This window comes from Gossypium raimondii, chromosome 3, assembly GCF_025698545.1.
Source record: "Gossypium raimondii isolate GPD5lz chromosome 3, ASM2569854v1, whole genome shotgun sequence".
NCBI lineage: Eukaryota > Viridiplantae > Streptophyta > Magnoliopsida > Malvales > Malvaceae > Gossypium > Gossypium raimondii.
This window is the reverse complement of record NC_068567.1, coordinates 11,803,494-11,825,292: the sequence shown is the minus strand read 5'-3', so window position 1 is coordinate 11,825,292 and position 21,799 is coordinate 11,803,494. Positions and strand designations below refer to the sequence as shown.

At 32.4% G+C, this 21,799-nt stretch overlaps 1 protein-coding gene across 3 annotated transcripts; it reads left to right on the top strand.

Moving 5' to 3' along the window:
* Positions 1 to 16,322: 16,322 nt before the first annotated feature.
* LOC105797186 (histone-lysine N-methyltransferase ASHR1) lies at positions 16,323 to 21,430 on the top strand. 3 transcript variants are annotated; one of them, XM_052628116.1, is made up of 14 exons: positions 16,323 to 16,542; positions 16,707 to 16,852; positions 16,940 to 17,074; positions 17,169 to 17,223; positions 17,329 to 17,447; positions 17,916 to 18,004; positions 18,084 to 18,165; positions 18,848 to 18,952; positions 19,064 to 19,148; positions 19,227 to 19,346; positions 19,514 to 19,620; positions 19,936 to 20,005; positions 20,335 to 20,398; positions 20,930 to 21,430. In XM_052628116.1, exons 1-14 carry the CDS (start codon positions 16,443 to 16,445, stop codon positions 21,105 to 21,107), a joined length of 1,455 nt encoding a protein of 484 aa, XP_052484076.1. In that variant the 5' UTR covers positions 16,323 to 16,442; the 3' UTR covers positions 21,108 to 21,430. The 3 variants fall into 3 exon arrangements, with proteins under 3 accessions (XP_052484076.1, XP_012482585.2, XP_052484077.1); XM_012627131.2 differs by having other exon boundaries at positions 16,325 to 16,542; positions 19,058 to 19,148; XM_052628117.1 differs by having other exon boundaries at positions 16,374 to 16,542; positions 16,707 to 16,847; positions 19,058 to 19,148.
* Positions 21,431 to 21,799: the final 369 nt, after the last annotated feature.

Here is a 21,799-nt window from a genome sequence, read left to right as displayed (position 1 = left end):
GAAATGCACATTGAATGATGATTATGAAGATTGACCATGCATGCCTAAATTTAGAAAACAAAATATGTATGTTAGGAATTTTGGATGTTAGTTGGGGTGAAAATCATGAGATTTTAGATAAGCATGTTTAATCAAAATAATTTAAAATACAATAAAATAAGCAAAAAAAAAAAACAGATTGGGTTTTGTATCGTGCATAGGGGAAATAAACCAATTTAACATTGGATTGAGCTTTCGGCTCAATTCTCACACGTGTGTGCCTATTATCTAATCCTGGCTCTTATAAGCCCAATATCAAGTAATGTTATGTAAATAAAACTCAAGGGGCGTCTTTAGAGAACATAGGATTCTTTGAAATATACTACACTCCAAATAATATCACACATATTTCAAATAATAATGGAAAAGATTTTAGCTAAGTACTTCAGTATAATGTACTATTTATGGTGTCCTTTAGACTATGAACCAAAACTTAGATAAATGAGACATAATTTACTAAACAATTGGTGAAACATAAATTTCTATGAACCAATTGTTTATCATGAAAAGTAGCGTTCTCATTCATTACATTATACCTATGATTTGTTATTCAATGTGGTTATGCATTAATAGGCTATATGCGTACTTGGTTTTCCATGAGTGCTCTAGAAACTTTGTTATACATCTCATAAAAGAGGCTCAACTTCACACTCATATAGGTCAATTCATCAAGTTTACTTGTTGATTAATACACCACGTATAAAGGATATGGATTTGATTAAGAGTTTTTACTCATCCTCATCCTCATCTTCATTTTAGTTTTAACATTATTTACACCATAGGATAGGCATAATTTATAGTGCTTAACAAATCAACTAATGGCTCCGTTATTACTCATATGAACCTAATTCATGGGATCTCTAATTACATAGGTTGAGTTCCAATCATTGTTGATATAACTATTTGATAGTAATCATCTTCCCCTCAATGTTTCATTTACTAGTTTCTTCCCAGAGGTTTAGTTAGAAGATCAATAAAATTTATCTCTAACTTCACGTACTCAATTGATATAACTTCATGTTTTGTAGCTGTTTGACCACATCATGCCTTAGACAAATATGTCTATTTTTGCCATTGAAAGTTTTATTTTTTATAATGGCTATTGTTGGCTTCATGCCTAATGGAATACTTGCTAAGAAGTTTTTCAAACACTTAGTCTTATTACCATCCAATTCCAAAGTGATAAACTCAGACTCCATGGTAGATTTTATTGGATAAAAACTGGTTCAAAAACAGTTTTCTTACATAGCGAAAAATAAAAATTTTGAAAACTAACCCGGTTTGTGATATTTATAGCAATAAACTTAGACTAAATTCGCACCTGTGTTTTCAGATAGATGGATCCTTGTCATTCTTGGATTTCAACCAAATTATATTCTCCGCTATTCTCGCACCACAAAATACTTCAAGTGTAGGCTCGAACAAATTGAATCAAACACAGAACTAGAAATAGTTTTCTTTTTTTTTAATGTAAAAATGAATGTAATGGCTCAATTGTTAGATTTAACGAAGAAAATCGGAACCCAATACGTTAGGGCTCAATTTCCTTGAAAATCCTAAATACGAGCATTATCTCAATTTTGAAAAGTTTGAAATCGAGTAAAAAAATGATGTGATGCTACATTAAATATACCATGCAATAATAAATATTACAAGTCAGAGAAATAATATAAATAAATGAATAAATAGAATCAATATACATAATAAAAAATAATCACATACAAAATATCAAATGAATGATCAAAATAAAAAATAAATTTTAACATATAAACGAAAACATGAATTAATAATCGAATGAAGAAAATAAACAAAATATAAAGAATAAAAGGCACATAGTATATATGCATTGAAATTAAAAGTCATACACATAATTTACATATGAAATCTTGGGCTATGAAACTTATACATACATGATGCATTTATGAAAATAAAGGAAAAAAATTATAAAGTATATAAAAAATATATTTGCATTTTTAAAAATAAATATGTTCATATATATAAAATTAGTTAAAAATATTAATATGTGTACATACATATGTATACTAAAATAAATATATACATATAGATAAAAATAATTACAGATAAATAAAAAATAATTATATTATACTACAAAAAAATATATGATATGAAAATATATATACATATATTTTCTTAAAAAATAACTAAATATAAAAAAAGAATAAAAAACTAATTAATAAAAATAAAGAAAATGAAAAAGACTAATTTGAACTGTAAATAAAAACTCGAGGCAAATCTATACATAAATGGAAACTAAAGGACCAAATTGAACGCAAGATATTACATGGAGGGACCGAAGGAAATTTTCCCTATTTCCCTAAACGGCGTCATCCAATCAGGATCGAATTGAAATCGAAAATAAATAAAGGGGTAAATTTAAAAAAAACTTAATTACAAAAACATTAAAAGGCGGAGGGGCTAAATAAAATAAATAAATAAAATTCGCAGTGGTATCACCTTCTCCCTTTTTTAAAATCGTAAATAAGTAAAAAATAATCGAAAGAAAAAAAAATAGTAAGCCACCTTTAAAAAAACTGCCAATCGTTCTCTTTTTTTATTCCTCCATCTTTTTTTTTCTTTTCCTTTTACAATGAAGGGAGAGGCCTCTATTTATAGTTGAGCCTCCCCAAATCCAACGGTACAGATCAATTACATCAACGGCTGAGATTAAAGGGTATCTACAAATTAAATCTCTAAGATTACAAAATCATATCTTCTAAGATTGCATATCATATCTAAGATTATATATCATATCTAAGATTGCATATCATATCTAAGATTATATATTATATCTAAGATTGCATATCATATCTAAGATTGCATATCCCTGAAGATTATGTTTCCATAAGCTTGTAGATGGACCTTCAACCTTTTCAAGTAATGGGCAATTCCGATCGTGCCAAATGATATTACTTTGATTTTTTTTTGGTGAGCCCGGGCTAAAATTGGGTATTACAGATATGATAGGAAAATCCTATGAAAATATCGATAGAAAAATTTTACCGATTTAGTGGTTAGTTAGAAAAAGAAATTATTGAAGAAATTGGGTAAAAACAAGGTATAGAGACCTCGATCTCGTAAAACTGAGTCGGAAATATTTTTATAAATATTTTTGAAATGTTAGTAATGTGGTATTAAAATTTTGTTAGAAAATTTTAATGTTTGGGTAGTTAATTAACTAAAAAGGACTAAATTGGAAAATGTGTAAAAGTGGCTGGGATGATTAAATAACTTAAGTGTCTTATGTGAAAGGATTTAAAAGGAATTAGACCCAAAATTTATTTGGGCTGGACGGCAAGGGCATGAAATCAACAAGAAAATGGAAGATTTAAGGGTAAAATTGGAATATTGCATAATTAACTAAATAAAATTAGGACTAATGTAGAAATATCTAGATTTCTTGTGATTTCTCTTCATTCTCATCAGCCAAAATGCCATAGGAGGGGTTATTTAAGCTAGTATTTCATAATTTTTGCACTAAGTGAGTTAATCATTGCATTTTTCTTGTAATTTTTGTGTTTTTAAGACTTCTACAACTAGGCTCTACTATTAAATTCATTAGTTTTTGATTTCATGGATGAAATTGAAAGTCACCATGGTTGAGTGCTGTAAGTTTATGATGAAATAGCATGAAATTGAAGCTTTAATTTGTTTATGAGATGATTTTATTAGGTAATTTCAATAGATATTAATTTTTAAGACCTAATTGTGAAAAAGTTGGAATTAAAGTCTAGTGCTGAAATTCTGATTCCCAAAGGTTATAAAGTAGTTAAAGCGATAGAATAAAGTGTTAATTGAGAAAAATCAGGTCAATTGAGAGGTTAATTGAGCAGGGACAAAATTATCATTTATTAAAAGCTTAGGGGAAAATGGTAATAAACATCTTGCACTAAAACAGTTTTGGACAGCAGCGGTAGGCTAATTTTGAAAAATCACTATAAATTGCGAAAATCAAACTAGAGGATGAACAAAATATGGAATTAAATCTTATTGAGTCTATTTTCTCATAGAAAAAACGGTGTAAGTAATGGAATTATAAATCAAGAGATATAATAAATTTTGTGAGACAAGGTCAGAATGAATTCGTGTTCCCCTGTTCTGACTTTGGAAAATTATTAAAAATATAATAAAAAAATTAGGGGTTAAAATTTACATGTTTAAATTATTAATGAGTTTATTTTCAATAGAAACAAATAGAAACATCATCCAAATTTTTTACTAAGAGATAATTAATTTTTAGCAAAGAAAGGTCGAAGCTGTCAGACAACAGAACATGGGTAAGTTTGAAAATTTTACTGTACTTATTGGCTGAACCAAAAAATTTGAAAATTTTATGGTAGAAATGTATTTGAGTCTAGTTTTAGAAACACCAAGTGGTTTTTAATTTGGAATTCTGTAACTTGAGATATAAATAATTTAGTGACTTAGACTCAAGTAGACAGCTTTGAGTGAACTATAAATAATAGTGGAATTATAGAGAATGTTACATATGAACATGAAATGTATTAAATTGATAATTAAATTTATTTATTTAGATCCAGAAAATTCAAATATGAAGCTAGATCGAGGAAAGGAAAAAGTTCGGGATTAGTAGATTTTTATGTACGAACAAGAATCAAGGTAAGTTCGTGTAACCTGAATTATATTCTTAAATGCTTGAAATGTATGTTATTGATGTGAATATGATTTAAATGTTCATTGTATGAAAATTGATGAGACATTGATATATTTGATAAAAAGGGGAAGAAATCCCTGTTGAATGAAAGGAAAATTCGATGTATCTTTAAAAAGGACTTGACGGTAAAAAAAAAAGATCTAGCCCGGACGGGTGATCCTATCCTGATATAGCCCTCCCGAAGAATATGTGTAAAATGGATTTAGCCCAGATGGGTAATCCGGGTTAGGGTCTGAATTTAGCCGGGATTGGTAATTCAAATCCAAGCTCATTAGAGTAAATTGTCATTGAAGGGGATTTAGCCTGGACTGGTAATCTCGCTGTAAGGATGAGGTTCGCAGGAGTGTGCTCTCTGAAATGGAAATGTGCGCACATGAATATGAATTGACGGACCCGGAATAGTACGCTAAAAGTGTGCCTCTGAAAATCCATCGAAATTCTATCGAAATTCTAAGAAATTCAACAGGATAAATATAGGAAATAATAAGGGTAATAGAAACATGGAATTGATGAGCTCATCAATAATTAATCTTTGTATTGAACTCATATGATGCTATTTGATTAATGTTTTCGTTGAGTTTTTGTGTGATAGGTAAATGGTAAATTTAATGGATGTATGAATATTTATTGTATTGTGTTTAAAATATTAGGTAAGTATAATTCTTGTTACATGAGCTTACTAAGCACAATGTGCTTACCCTGTTTCATTTTTCCCTGATTCGTAGTATTAAGAGCTCGGGGGTCGGATTCAGTCGGAGACACATCACACTATCAACTTCAACACTTTGGTATATCAAGAAACTTTATTTTGGAAATCAATGGCGTGTATAAGTTGATAAAGTAAATGTTAATGTGAAATGAATGTAAAGTTAGCCATTGGTATTGCTATCAAATCCTGGTTTTGGCATGTGATGAGGTTATCTTATGGATATGTGTAAATCTATCTTGAAAATATGTTGAATTGGATTGGTTGATTTGGTTTGCTATCAATGTATTTTTTGGGCTTCGGAGGCCCATCTAAGGGACGTCATAATATGTTTCAATAAAAGAATAGTATTTAACTCGTAATAACAAAAAAATTAATTCAAAAAACTCCGGTAATGGCTCGTACCCTATTCCGGCGACGAATATAGGTAGGGGGTGCTACAATGAATATCTCTTCTCAAATAGAAACCGACAGGATTATTATTCCGAAAAATATATTTATTTCTTAGAGAATAAAAGTTTCTCTATTTTCAGACAAAATAATGGTGTCTTAAAGTTATGTAAATAACCCTACCGGTGCCATCTATTTATAGGGAGAGAATGTTGAACTCTTATTAAATTGTAGAAGTTTATTTCAACTAGAAAAACGAACTCCTAGTTTAACTAGAAGTATCGTTCACCCCTTTACCATGAGAGGCTTTTGAGCCTCTCTCATATTGGGTCCAATTACGAGTACTTCCTAGACTTTTAACCCAATACTTTATAATTCAATCCAACTTGATATTTTTTTTCTATTTCCCAAAATAAGCTTCAATATATTTCCAATTAAATAATCTTCTTAATCCAATTCAATTTCGTTAAAATCATGACGAATTTACCATAAAAATCTATAAGAAAATATATTTGATATTTCTACATTCAACGATCCATTATGACAAAATGATTTATTTCAATTTTGAACTTCATTTAATTCAAAAACATAAATTTATTTTCGTGTTATTTTCATTTTCATTTTGGAGAAAACCACATTCATTTCCAAATGATTCTATTTCTCCATGTTCATTTTCATTTTAGAGAAAACCATAATCATTTCAAAATGTTTCTTATTTCTCCATTTTCACCATTTCTGTTCATTTCTACTCTTTTAATTCAACATGCAATTCATTTCTGGTTTCAACGGGCTAGTTGTCACATCCCAAAAACCAGGTTAGAAGAAATTGGATCGTGAAATTATGTTAAAAGAAATTAATTTGGTTAAGTGGTTTAGTGTTGTGCTTGTGTGTGCGAGGTTCTGGGCTCAAATTGTAACATCCTGATTTTCAGTGATAAATTATATATCTGAGGCCAAAGTGTAATAGTTAATTTAGTGTGTCGTAATTGTCCACTGAAAGCTGTGAATACCCTGCTGATTCGATGTTGCTACCCTTTCAGGAATTTGATGTTATTCTTGGAATGGATTGGTTATCGATGCATGATGCCATAATAAATTGTAGACAGAAGCAGATTGATCTGAAATGTTAGATAAGAGAGGTGATTTCCGTTGAGTCTGAGAGTTCGTAAGAAAGTTTTAGAATTATTTCAGCTTTTCCTACTCAGAAATTGTTGCGTAAAGGTAATGAGGCATTTCTAGCCTATATTTTTGATACTCAGAATTCTGAATCGAAACTAGATCAGTTACCAGTTATTAGTGAGTTTGCTGGTGTATTTCCTGAAGAATTGTCAGGTTCACAACCTAATTGTGAAGTTGAGTTTGTGATTGATGTGGTTCTTGGAACAACTTCGATATCAGTGACACCATACCAGATGGCACCAGCTGAATTAAAAGAATTAAAGGCACAGTTCCAAGAGTTATTAGATCGAAGGTTTATGAGACCGAGTATGTCTCCCTGGGGTGCACTTGTATTATATGTGAAAAAGAAAGACGGTTCGTTGAGACTGCGTATAGATTACAGACAGTTGAACAAGGTTATAATTAAAAACAAATATCCTTTGCCACGTATCGACGACTTGTTTGATCAACTAAAAGGTAACGCGGTGTTTTCGAAGATAGACATTAGATCCGGGTATTATCAGTTGAAGGTTAAAGAGTGTGATGTGCCAAAGACTGCTTTTAGAACTCTGTACGGTAATTATGAATTTTTGGTAATGTCATTCAGCTTGACTAATGCTCCTGCTGCTTTTATGGATTTAATGAATCGAATTTTTCAACCTTATTTGGATTAGATTTGTGGTTGTGTTTATCGATGATATACTAATCTATTCCAAGATAGAATCCGAGCATACACAACACTTGAGGATTGTGCTACAAACTTTGAGAGAAAAGTAGTTGTATGCAAAGTTTAGCAAATGTGAATTATGGCATCACGAGGTCAGATTTTTGGGTCACATTGTATCAACCAAAGGGATTCGAGTTGATCCGAACAAAGTATCTGCAATGGTAAATTGGAAGACTGTAATAGCCCAATTTTGACCCTAATCGGACATAGTGGTTTCGGGACCACAAATTCGAGTCAAAAAAATATTTTAATATTATTTTCTGTGTTTATTATGTGTGAATTTGCTTGTGTGACAATTTCATGTTTTAATTTCATTAACAGAAAATTAGCCAAGTAAACTGAGGTTTAACATTTGTTGCGAACTTTCGTGTTTACTTTCCGTTTAGCTCTTACGAGCTTCTGTTTAACTCATATGAGTTTCTGTTCAACCCTAATGAGTTTCCGTTCAACTCTTTTGAGCTTCTGTTTAACCCTTATGGGTTTCTATTCAGCTCTTACGAGCTTCTTTTTAACCCTTATGGGTTTCTATTTAGCAGTTATGTGCTTCTGTTCAGCCTTCGGGGTTCTGAAAACGATGTACTCATATCTGTAAGTCGTTCCTCAATTTAGTAAGATTTGGTAAGTGACTTATAAAATTGAAATTGGGAGACTTATTATTATTATTGGTGTTGGTCTGAAATAAGCATATTCATCGATTGAAGTTGTGGTTGACAGAGAATTTACGTTGAATGAATTTATTTAATTGATGTATTATAGTAGGTTCGGTAAGATTTATGTTTAACCTATCGAACTTACAAAGCTTCATTAAGCTTACTTTTGTTGTTTAAAGTTCTTGTAGATTATTGTGAGGTAGGGAGATCGGATCAATACATCAAGCCACACTATCCAACTCACTCCGGTAGTTTTTGCAATGTATATTATGGTTTATATGGCATGTATAGGGTTGGTATGATTTTGAGTTAAGTTGGTTTGTGTAAATATTAAGAATCACATTTTGTTTATATTTTCCAAGCAACTTACATATGTATGGTTTAGTCATGCTTGACATAGGTTTGGAGTGGTTAAATGATAGATAACTTATAGGCATATAAGTGTTAATATAGTATAATTGACATAATAAATCAAATATGTGGTTTGATAAATACAGTAAACTAAAAATGCTAGAATGTAGGAAGTAAGAAATATATGTTTAAAGCTTGATTTGGTTGTATAGAAAGTTTTGATATGGCTTATAAGTATGCAAGTTAAAGTGCTTAGTTAGACACCAAAAATGGGTGAGAAAAGTGGCCTTAAAATGGCCTAATTTCGTCTACACGGACAGAGACATGGGCGTGTGTCTCAGCCGTGTGTGACACACGGCCTAGCACATGGGCGTAAGGTCTGGCTGTATGTCCCCTGCATCTTTAAAATTGAGAAACAGAATGCCCAGGTTTTTGCACACAGGCGTGTGGCTTGGCCGTGGACCCTTACACGTTAATTTCATATCACACAGCCTAGCACATGGGCATGTGGCTTGGCCGTATAACCCAAGTTAGAGAGTTACACGAATATGGACACGGGCTGGAACACGGCCATGTGCCTCACATCCAATGCCCACACGCCTGGCCACACAGGCGCATGTCTCCTGTACTTAAGAAATTTATGAAATTTTGCGAAAAATTCTCTGAGTCTCCGGTTTAGTCCCGATTTATTTCTAACGCGTATTTTGGGCCTCAATGGCTCATACAAGGGACAATATGAATGGTTATGAATAGTTTCTGTTATGTATATTAAATGATATGATATATTTGTATTTAATTTGAAAATTCTGGTAATGCTCTGTAACCCTGTTCCGGCAACGGATTAGGGTTAAGGGTGTTACACAAATCCTGTTCTATGAATTTTGTTATTTTTTGCCCCAACTCCTATCTTTGAGCTTATAACTTAAGTATTATTTTCGCTCAACTAATGATAAGAATAAGCCTGCTGGTTCAGTGGTAAAGTGTCAACTTACCCATTGGTCTTGTGTTTGAATCTCTGCATACGCAAAGTAGGAATTATTTTTGTTTTAAACTTTGGGAAAATTCTGTTAAGGATAACTAATCAGATTTCTTAGGAGTTAGTGGGTGGTTTTTTTTATAAATAAAAAGAAAGAATTATCTCTTAATTTCTCTTCCATGTTCCCCACTTCCCCATTTTTTCCCAGATTTTGTTTTTCATGTTAGTTTTCTGGTGTTGTTGAAATTAATCTGACGTTTTCTTTTCCCAAAATATTCCTTTTTCTTTTCTCTATTTTGATCTCTGCAAAAATTCCCTCTCTTCTCTATTTTGTTTCCAATTCTTATTATGGAGACTATTTTTTTGCTAACCTTTATGTTGTGTGTTTTGGACGAGAGTCAGCGGGTTCATCATTGTGTGAGGATTGTTTTAGCATTTACTCATTCAACGTATAGTGGGCTTTGGGAAATACTGCTGCAAGCATGGGTGATGGAATTGCATTTGTTAAATCATCATTGAAAAACGACTAGGTGTGTAATAAAAACTCGAGAAAGCAGCGAACGGGGAAAGTCGAAAATTAAGACTATCGGCGCCACATAACCGTGTACCAGTGTGCTAGACCGTGTGAGTCACACGGTCTGGGCCAATTGGGTCGTGTGGGCCACACGAGCTGGCCATGTGGGCCTTGAGGGCCATACAGGCGTGTGGGCCCAAAAACTAGAATTTTTCCTTAGAGCCATATTCGATGTATAAGTCAAATATGGGCTGTATGATACAAATTAGGCCATAAATCACGATTTCTAATATTCTGTTAGCATAAAATATAAATTATATACGCATGTTAATAAGATATATATTAAGTATGATATTGTAAGTAGTGTGGGTTTTTAACAAGTAAAAACTATACATTAATTATTTATGTTTAAACGTTAATCAATTATGATTAATATATGTTTTGAATCGTGATTAAATGACGATTGAGAAGTATTAAGATGCTTACCAATTTTGAAACTAAAGTAAGTGCCCTGACTTGTATTTTGTGATTGTTTGATCGGCTGTGTGATAATGGAATATGTTATATTCTGTCATTCATGTTTTGTGATATTATGGCACGATTCTATTTCTGTTAACCTGATCTCTTAATACGAGATAAATTTTTGAAATCGCCATATTTGATTGCATGTTAAGCATGCCATTGTTCTGATTCTATTCTGTGTGTCATATCACATGCATAGGGTTGGAATGATATTATAAGGAGGAAGTTCTGGCAATTTAATGATTTGCCTCATCTAGTGGTTTATCCATATTTCTATTCTCGTAGCTTGGCTGCAATATAGTGGCTCGACCACATATATTCTGATCTGGCAGTTTTAATTACAACTCTGGTGGAAATGTCTACAATTATCTGTTGGTGTGATTTGGTTGGACGAGTTCTGGGGAACTCTATTTTGGTGTGTAGCGGAGTTGGGTAGGAAGTTTTTTGAAAAAAAATATGTATTCTAGTTTTTTGAAAATTCCGCATTGGCATAATTATGCATTCTCAGTTCTGTTTGCTTGTGTGTCACAAAATTCTTTGTGAAACTCTAATTTGTACATTGTGTTATGTATGATCTCTGTTTGGGTTTAGTTATACATTGAACTTTATAGCTCACCCTATTTGTTTTATTTCTGACGTTTCAGGTAATTGATAAATTAGAATAGGACGGCGTGCGGGAGCTCGGATGATTTAATCAGTTAAATTAAAAAAAATGGTGATTTTTGTATTTATTTATTTTGGTCTTTTGGGAATTGTAATTTGTTTTTGGGCTTTGTTTTGGTTTCTGTTTAATTCATCGATATTGATATTTGCAAACGTGATACTGCAAAACCTCACAAGTTAAATTTAAAATTCGAGTTTCAAAATTTAAACTGTGAAAGTTTTCCATTACAACTTAAGTAACCCCTAAAGAGTTTTTCTGTAAATAAACAAACGACATCAATGAGTATTTTCCTTAAAACTAGAAATGATTTGTCAAAATACTTGTTTTCAAACACGATTTTGAACTCAAATTTTGGGATTAAGTTATGTGTTTTCGAAATTAAGTTTTTCTAGACATTTGTGAAAGTTTTTGCCAAATTTTATATTTCCGAAATACGTTTTTAGGTTGATTGAAGCAAAGACTTTTAAACAAGTTAACATAATTCCTCAATATCCGATCATGACTTCTAGGCCGGGTTTGGGGTGTTACATTAGCTGAGAGGTCGATTGGACAGATGCAATTAAGGCTTAATTGATTTATAATTAGGTTCCAGATTTTCACCTATTAATTATAAACTCATTTAGTCACGAAGTCATTCCACTATAGTATCGTGATTGAGCTCTCCCAACGGAATACCACTACAAAAGCAACTTGATCAGTGCTCATCCAATGGCCTTGTCATAAGTGTGTTACCCTCATAGGATATCCTTAATCGCTTTAAGATAATATCCGTTCTCTCAATATGATCTTATTTTATCTCATGGTAACCATTATATCTTCCTTCATGAAAAGTCAATCACTATGAAATAGTGATCAAGTCATCCATCACAAAAATGACGACCCATGGTCACGTTTAACCATATAATGACAATAAGAGGATATCATTTACCCATGTCTCGGGCTATGAATTCCACTGTTGTGAATGACGCTACATACTGCAAAAGTCGTACACCCAATGCACCAACTTTCGATTCCTTATCTATTCAAACTCAGGCTTTTACTTACATCAAACTGTACGAGTCACACATACATAGTTTGTCATACACTCAGAATTTAGGTATGCCACATTATGAACGTTACAAATGAATAAATCCATAAACATATTCAAAATCTATTCTTTTTGGGTCTAGTTTGATGTATTGTCAGTCCAGTCAGTTGCATCTATGTCTCTATCTTCTAGGAGTCATCCACTCTGATGCCCAAGACAAAGTATCTCCCTAATTGGACTTGATAGACGACATATTAGTCATTCAATCAGTTTGCTTATTTTTTATTAGACTAAGGACATGTTTAGGTTTGTCTACTAATACAAGTTGTCTTTCCATATTATGATCTGACTACTTAATATCGTTTAGTATTAGTTTAAACATCAAACAACTACTAGCAACATTTGCTTCCATTTTGCTTTGTGTGCAAAAACCATATGAGGATAATTATACAAAGTATATTAATGTATTCAATGAAATTGTTTTGTTAACCAATTTGTTCAAAAAACCTACAAGTTTACAAGCAAATATACTACACTCATAGCATCAGATCCAACAGTAACACCCTTCGTCCAGTCCAATCACCGGACCCAAACTACGAAATGCTACCACTATTACCGAAGCTGACCACATACAATTCATAGCAATTAATCCATTCCATCACTGATTCATGACATAATTTCTTACGTAACATGATATTCAATCAAAATCAGGCCTCAATCAAGCTTATGAAAGCTCTTGAATTATCCCGAGCATGAAAAAGGATCAAACTATAAACTTTCAAAATCTAAGTATAGGTAACGATACCAAGGCCAAGTACCGATACCATTTTTAGGTTTGATGTTTCAGTAAAAATCAAGTTAAATTAAAAGGTATCGATACTAGTCTTGAAGTACCGATACTTATCATTAGGTACCGATACCTTAATTTGGTTTCAATACCGTTTTGACATTCTGTTTTGCAAAACTTTAAAACATAAGTTCAATAGTATTGATACCTTTGTAAAATATCGATACTCTAGTATCAAGTATTGATACTTTAGTCTGGTATCAATACCGTATTAACATTTGATGTTTGAAAATCAACTGAAAAATGCAAAGTACCGATACCTTTACCAAGGGTGTCGATACCTTATCGCCAAAAATACCAAAACTCCCTCATTTTGGCCCCTTTCTATGCCTAAACCAAACCTTACCTTAAATTGTGCCTTAGGTACACTTAAAACCTACACAAAACAATCCCAAAACATACACAAACATTCATTATGTTATTCCAACATATACTAAATTAATATGTTATAATTTGACACCATAATTTACCAAATATCTCATCTAAACACAACTAAACTTCCAAGTTATCAACCATTCAAAACAATCCAAAGCATAACATATAATCATCCTTCTAAACATCTAAGCAATATGCCACAATTGCCACCAATTCACATCACACCTATTTATACCATTTCATGCACTTAACCATTCATTTCTTCAATTCAATTCATGATCAATTATGCAACTATAGATATCAAACACTCATATTATAACCCATTACTCAGCTTGTGCACATATACCATTTGCCATTTACATTATAAGTTCAATAACAAGTAAAGTTCCAAATCAAACTTGGCATTACAAGGTAGCATGACAACCCTAAGTACATGCCGCGTATAACCGAGTTTAAATGATAAAAAATATATCAAATCAGGAGATGGATAGTGTGAGCTCCTCAAAGATCTGATTGACATGTTCCACAAGTCAAAATCTACTGGAAAAGAAAAACAATGGGGTAAGCATTACGAAATGCTTAGTAAGCTCATATGTATACAAACAATTAACTTACCTTATATAACAAATACATATGTTTAAACTAATGTGTATAATCAAATTTACCTAACACATCAAAACATAATCACAAAAGGTGAGCTTGATTCACATTCAATCATATAACACATCAAGTACAAGCATAACATTTCATATATTCTAAATCCAATTTAACCTCAACTCAATCATATGTATATAATTAACTTGTCACTAAATCCTCCACTTTGCTACCTTTGATCATTAAGTACTTTACATGTTGTTCAATTTCCACATTTAGTATCTTGTAAGTTACTCGATGAAACACCTTAAAAGAACTCGAATACACAAGTACTAATCACATCTGATGCTCGTCTGAGCTACACATATCCGTTTATGTCAGGTTACCTGTCTGGGCTAAGCCTTTTATAGACACATCGAATAGTCTGGCCAGAGTTGTATATACATGTAAGGTTACCCGTCTAGGCTAAACCTATAAAACGACATCAGGTTACTCGTCCGACCTAAACCTATGTCACATGTAAGGTTACCCGTATAGGCTAAACCTATAAAACGGCATCAGGTTACTCGTCCGACCTAAACCTATGTCACATGTATGTTGAGTCCACAACAAATGCTGGATCTCACAATCATCGAAAATCAACGTGTAACCATGTATACGATACATTTATGAATTTTCATCAGAGTAATTTCCATCATGTAAGTTCATGTTTATTCTTTTTCAATTTAATCCCAATCTCACCCTTTAGTACTAAATTGCAAACAATTCAAAGTTCACTAGAACTTATATATATTCACTATATAATATACATAAGGATCAAAACATAATTACACCATATGAACTTACCTGGCAAAAACAACAACCGTTAAGGTGTTAGGAACTAATATGCAATTTTCTTCTTTTCGCGATTATCCTCCAATTGGTTTAAATCTCGATCTATATCATAATTAAGTTAAATTATCAATTCCAAACATCAATGAAAACCTACCATAGTTATGTATCAATTCAATTTCATTTATGGGATATTCCTTCAAGTTTTATATTTTATTCAGTTTAGCCCCTAAAACTAAAATTGCTATAACTTTCGAATTTGAGCTTCGATTTCGAAATTGATCTCAATTTAATCCTTCTATAATCCTCTATTATATATAATTACATAAATTTCATGTTAATTTTGAAATATTTACACTTTAGTTCTTAAGTTCAAAACTAACAATTTTCACTTTACAAATTAGTTCTAAGCATCAAATCTAACCAAGTAACACCAATTTCATCAAACATTCATTAATGACAACATTTAGAAACTTTAACAGTTTTGAAAAATAAGACACAGGTCAACTAAATCAAGCTCCCGAAACCTCAAAAACATAAAAATATATGAAAAAGACTAAATTGAGATACCTAATTAAGAGCCAAAAGCTTCAAACCCTTGAGATCTTTTCTTCAATGAAGCAATCTGTGGAAGAGATGAAGATGAACAATTGTTTTCTCTCTCCTTCCAGTATCACCTATTTGTTTTAATTAATATTTCAAACATATTTTATTTAATTTTGATTTTAAACATTATTTCATAAAAATTACTCCATCAACCGGCCACTATATCATTAAGCGGCTAAATTGTTAATTTAGACTTTGGTTTAATTGTCATCTTAATCCTTTAGCAATTAAAAATCTATAATAATTAACATTTATCGGTTTGCAGTTTAATCCTTACACCTTAATTAATTATTAATTCAATAAAATTAAAGGATCAAAATTTAATTAAAATTTATACTAACCTCATAAATATTATTATATAATATTTACGAACTCACTTGTCGTAAATAGAGTTCAAACCACTAAAAATTAGCTATTACAACTCTCCTCAAGGACAAAATTTTTACTTGAGAATAGATTAGTTACTGCTATTTACATTTTAATTATAAATTTAAATTTATAATTTTATATATTTGAGATAAAATTTAATAGAAAAATAATTATATGCTTAACATAAAAATTAAATAAAATATATTAGAGAACAAATAAAGCTAAAAGATGTCGTTTTTATCCAAAATTACTTTTGAAGAGCAATGAGAGTGCCGTTTTAATTTTTTTTTTCCACCAAGTTTAACTTTCATCTTGTTTACGAAAATCTGACGCCGAGGATTAGTCTTTCATTAGTCTAAAGCAAAAACCTTCCAGAGCTTACTAGTTCTGGCTTTGCTTGTTAATGGAGGAATTGCAGGCTTCTCTTCAACCTCGAGGCTTAACCCTTTCAACTTTCCCCGATAAAGGCCGTTCCCTCCTCGCTGCCAGGGATTTCTATCCAGGTTTTCTTCTTTCCACCATTTTTTCGAAAAAAAAAAAGACAAAAATCTGCCAAGTTTGATCTATTAATCTATCAATTGCATACTTAATGTGATACTTTTTTTCAGATGATTCCTTTTTAGTTAAAATTGCATAAAGAGATTCTAAAAGAAGCTTTAATTTGTAGGAGAAGTGATTATAAGCCAAGACCCATACGTCTGCGTGCCCAACAACTCCTTAACCGAATCAAGGTGCGATGGATGTTTCAGCAAAAGCAATCTTAAGAAATGCTCAGCTTGTCATGTTGTTTGGTATTGTGGGAGCTCATGTCAGGTTTTATCTATGTTCCAACTCAAATTGTTGAATTTTTTTATAAAATATATTGAGAATTTATTGATTGGTTAAATGGCTTATTTACAGAAACTGGAATGGAAGTTGCATCGGTTCGAGTGTCAGTTACTCGCTAAGCTTGACAAAGAAAGGAGAAAATCTGTTACCCCTACCATCCGAATGATGGTGAAACTTTACCTTAGGAGAAAATTGCAAAATGAGAATGTAATGGGGGACTTCTTGTTACTTGTTTAATATTTGAGAATAACGTGCTTTGTTTTTTTTATGGGAATTATTGAAATTCGCTTATGATTTTCAGGTCATCCCTGTTACAGCTATGGACAATTACAATTTGGTGGAGGCTTTGGTTTCTCGTATCCTTTGTTTTTTTTAGTTGAATTTGGTTGATTTTGCTATATTACATCTTATGATGTTATCGTACCACTCAGCTATTTTGTTTAGCCTTAAATTGGAGAAAGACATGTCGGATATTGATGAGAAGCAGCTATTGTTATATGCGCAGATGGCTAACCTTGTTAACTTGATTCTTCAGCTCCCCAACATCGACATAAAGGAGATTGCTGAAAACTTTTCCAAGGTCCATATTGAACGGTTTTAAGCTTCTAATTCCTTAGTTTATCATTTGAGTCATAATTACTTGAAACATATTAAATTTAATATATTTTCCTTCCTCACTCACTCCAAGAAAGAAATTAATGAAGGTTATATCTAGGTACTATGTAAGCAGTCTTGCATTTCTTCCATCTGATCTTTTTCTATTATCATTAAATCTCTTAAATTTCAAATCAACAGGAAGAATGCAAGCTTCTGTTAGGAACTTATGGGTTGCTTAAAACATTATGCAGAAAAGGATCAAGGTTGTATAAGTTATGTTTCAATTAGATGGATGTTCAATCCAAAAGTAAGATTGGCCTGAATAAGCAGTCCCGGAATTTATTACAGTGTAATTTCATGCCTCTTTTATTGTAACAAAGTTAGGAATCTTAACAAGTTCTGTCTAAGCTGGATGAACATATGTTCTTATTTATTATTATGAAAATGGCAGTTTGCATGTAATGCGCATACCATTTGTGACAGTGAACTGAGATCGCTTGGGACAGGACTGTATCCTGTTATTTCTATTATCAACCACAGGTAACATAGCTTATCGATTCATGCTGTGGTATCTGTCACTGTGAGCTTGATGATTTACTAAACAATTACTGTGCTGTAGCTGCTTGCCAAATGCTGTCTTGGTATTTGAAGGAAGGTTGGCTGTGGTACGTGCTGTACAACATATACCCAAAGATTCTGAGGTGAGAAGTTTTTATTTTATAGTATCTGGTTTTATATTTTGTTTTAGGAACCTTTTTAGTAGGACATGTTCATGAGATATAGCCATATAGGTTTTTGAAATGGTCTGTCCATTTTTGACAAATATGTAGAAGAAAACCCTTTTGAAAGGTTCAGTTTCTTAGGGTTTGTGTTATTTAGTTTTGATCCTAAAGCATACATGTCAGTTATTATTCTTATGCGGAGATAGAACTTGCACCATCATGATATACTGCCATTTTGTTTAATAATTTGGTTTTTCTATTTTTTAAAAAGAAAATTATGGCTTCAGTATTTTTTTTCTGTATTTCTATTCAATCGTAGGTTTCCCGCTGCTATTACTGTAAATAGTGCTGCAATACTTGCTCAAGAAGGAGAAAGGTTTCTAGATGTTCAATGGCTAGTTTTGTCTTCTTTTAATCTTGTGATCTATTTGTGGTAAAATGTAGCCTTTGCTCTATTGGATTTCTTATGACTTCCATTTTACAACACCCTCTAGGTATCTCATTATTCTCTGTGTTGCTAACTTTATCTGAGGCTTGAACCAACTTTGAGTTAAATACCAATCTCATGACAGAAAACGAAGAGGCATTACTAAAGATTTTTCATTTTTCAATTAACTAATTATTATCCTGAACTTGCTATTCATTTTCTTTCTTTTCTTAGGTATCAATCAGTTATGTAGAGACTGCTGCAAGTACAATTACTCGGCAAAAGACTCTCAAAGAACAGTACCTTTTCACTTGTACATGTGTTCGCTGTAACAAACTGGTATTTCCTCTGTCAAATTTTTTATCCTCTCAGTATGTGATCTTGTTGCTTTTGGAATGATCCTTTTTCATTCTCTAATTAACCTGTGCTTGTATTCTGCTTAAGGGTCAGTATGATGATATCCAAGAAAGTGCAATTCTAGAAGGCTATCGGTGCAGGGACAACGGATGCAGTGGCTTCTTGCTTAGAGAATCAGGTATATGGTTATATTTAATTCAAGTCTGTTAAATGACCTAAGCAAAATGTTTACACATTTTGTAATTTGGATTTGCAGATGAAAAAGGATTTGTTTGCCAACAATGTGGCCTCATTAGAAACAAGGAAGAGATAAGAAAGATTGCTAGTGATATAAAAGCATTGTCGGACAAGGCTCTTAAGTGTAGTTCCTCGGGCAGTATCCTTCTCTTCTTTTCTTTGTTGACTAACTAGGCATTATTGGTGGAAATTCAATTAAATATCATTGAATATAATCTCATTGGTGAACTAATCTCATCTGGTAATAATTTAATTCACATTCATTGAAGGAAAGGAATGAAAGTTGATTCTTAACCTGAACTTCAGATCTTCAGGAAGCCATTGTTTTGTATAAAAATATTGAAAAGCTCCAGAAGGAAGTGTGCCATCCTTTTTCAATCATTTTGATGAGAACTCGGGAAAAACTTCTTGAGGTACTTCCTTGAGTCATGTTCACATTTCTGAGCAGAATGTAGCTTGGAGAAACTTAGTTTAAAGATGATTCAATTTCATATGATGTAGCAGTAGGATTCTTATTGCTAAATTCAGCTTCACATCACTATATATTCTTGTCTTGTTACTTCCCAATCTGATGAATTGCTAGATCATGTCAGAAGCTAAACTGAAAGCTAACCCCTCTTGTTTCCTCTTCTATCAAACATCCTTTGGTAAAATAACATTGGTTTTATTGGCAATAACAATTGTGTTGATGTGTGATTTGATACAAATTGAATCAATTAATCCTGCAGATATTAATGCAGCTGGAAGAATGGAAAGAAGCTTTGGCAATTTGCAGATTGACGATTCCGGTGTATGAAAGTAGGTCATCTTTCAACTTGAATCATTGACAAGAAACAAATTACAGATCCATTTAGTTGTCAATTAGCAATATGCGTTGAGTTTCTGTTTTCCCTAAATATTGCGAGTTTAGCAAAATCTAGTGCTTTTAATCCCTAAGAATTACCCAAAAATTCATTTCTAAGCCTAGTTCTCACCTCAGCTCTGACATTTTCAACGTGGCCTTAAAAAAAGGACTTTAGGAAATGTTTGCGGTCTTTAGATGACTATACCCTTAAAGTATACGTGGTGTAATGGTCCTGAGTTGAGAAATTATTGGCATCCCAATTTACCTTTCTGTTTTTTTGCAGGGGTTTATCCAGGATTTCATCCTTTGCTTGGATTACAATACTACAGTTGTGGAAAGCTTGAATGGTTAGAGAAATACCTTGCCCTTGTTATTGACATCATTCTCTGGTTCACTTCTTTCTTCCCCTTGTTCATCTTAGAAAATGTTAGTCATATCCAGCACCCTATAAGCTTTATAAAATGAACCGAGGCCATCACTTTCTATGAAGTTGTCTCTCGGGACCTTGTAGCAGCTAAAGTACATACTTTCGTCTGCTCAACATGAAAGTGAAATGCACCAAATTTTATGACTTAACATAGCTGTGTTCATCCAGGAATATAACCAAAAATTCAGAACTGCATCAGATTTATCGGATTATTACTTAATAAGAACTTCAGTATCTTTAGCAACTTTTCTTGAACCTGGCAAAGTTTATTCCAAGGTCCTTTAGAGGCAAATATGCATTCTTTTAGTTGTAGCTGGTAGGTTTTGGGATCTTTAACAGGTCAATGAGTGGGCATGATCTTCAAATAACCTCTCAAAGAATCCCTTTACAAATGGTTTGATAGTTTTACTCAGTTTTGGATTAAAAAAACTTCGATATTTATTAATGACAGGTTGCTAGGGGAGACAGATGATGCTATCAAGTCGTTCACCAAGGCGGTTGACATACTGCGAATCACTCATGGGACAAGTACACCATTTATGAAAGAACTGTTGATGAAGTTGGAGGAAGCTCGTGCTGAAGCGTCGTTCAAGCTCTCATCAAGAGAGGACTCATATATTACGTTGTGAATGTTATTGGCATTGTCTTCAATGTGAAGCTTACAGGCTTGCATCAAGGAATGACTCAATTGTGCTCTTCAATATCCGGAAGCCAAGAGCTTGGTTTCTCTCGGGTTCATTGGAGATTTTTCAGCTTAAATGAGAAAAGGATTATGTATCGACTGAAAAATATCAGTATTAGCTAATGTTGTAAGAATTGGATCGGACTGTGATTAAACGGTGGTCTAATTGGTGTATTACACTATATGAAACCACCCACTTAGATAAAGACCTGTTTTCGTCTTCTTTTTTCATTTTTTATTTTAAAAATGATAAAATTTGAGTTTTCAATATGTTAGTTCTTTATAGGCAATATCATTAAGTTATTGCAGCTCTTACGAAAATAGTTTGTTTATATGTTACTGAGAAGGCTGAAATATGGTTGGATGGTTACTTGATGCAAATGTCAAAAATAAGTTGGGCTAAGTTTTCCGTAGACTTGTTTAAGAGACTGAATGATAGGACTTATTCTGATGTCATAGAAGAGTTTAATCAATTGGTACATTATGGAACTGTAAAAGAGTACAAAGAGAAGTTTGAGGAGTAAAAGACATATAAGGGTTAAAACCAACGAATCATCCACCCTAACTACTTCCTATAGGTTGGCCAAGCTTCATGACCATTCCTTAAGGTAAAGGTACTATGGAGCTTATCATACTAGG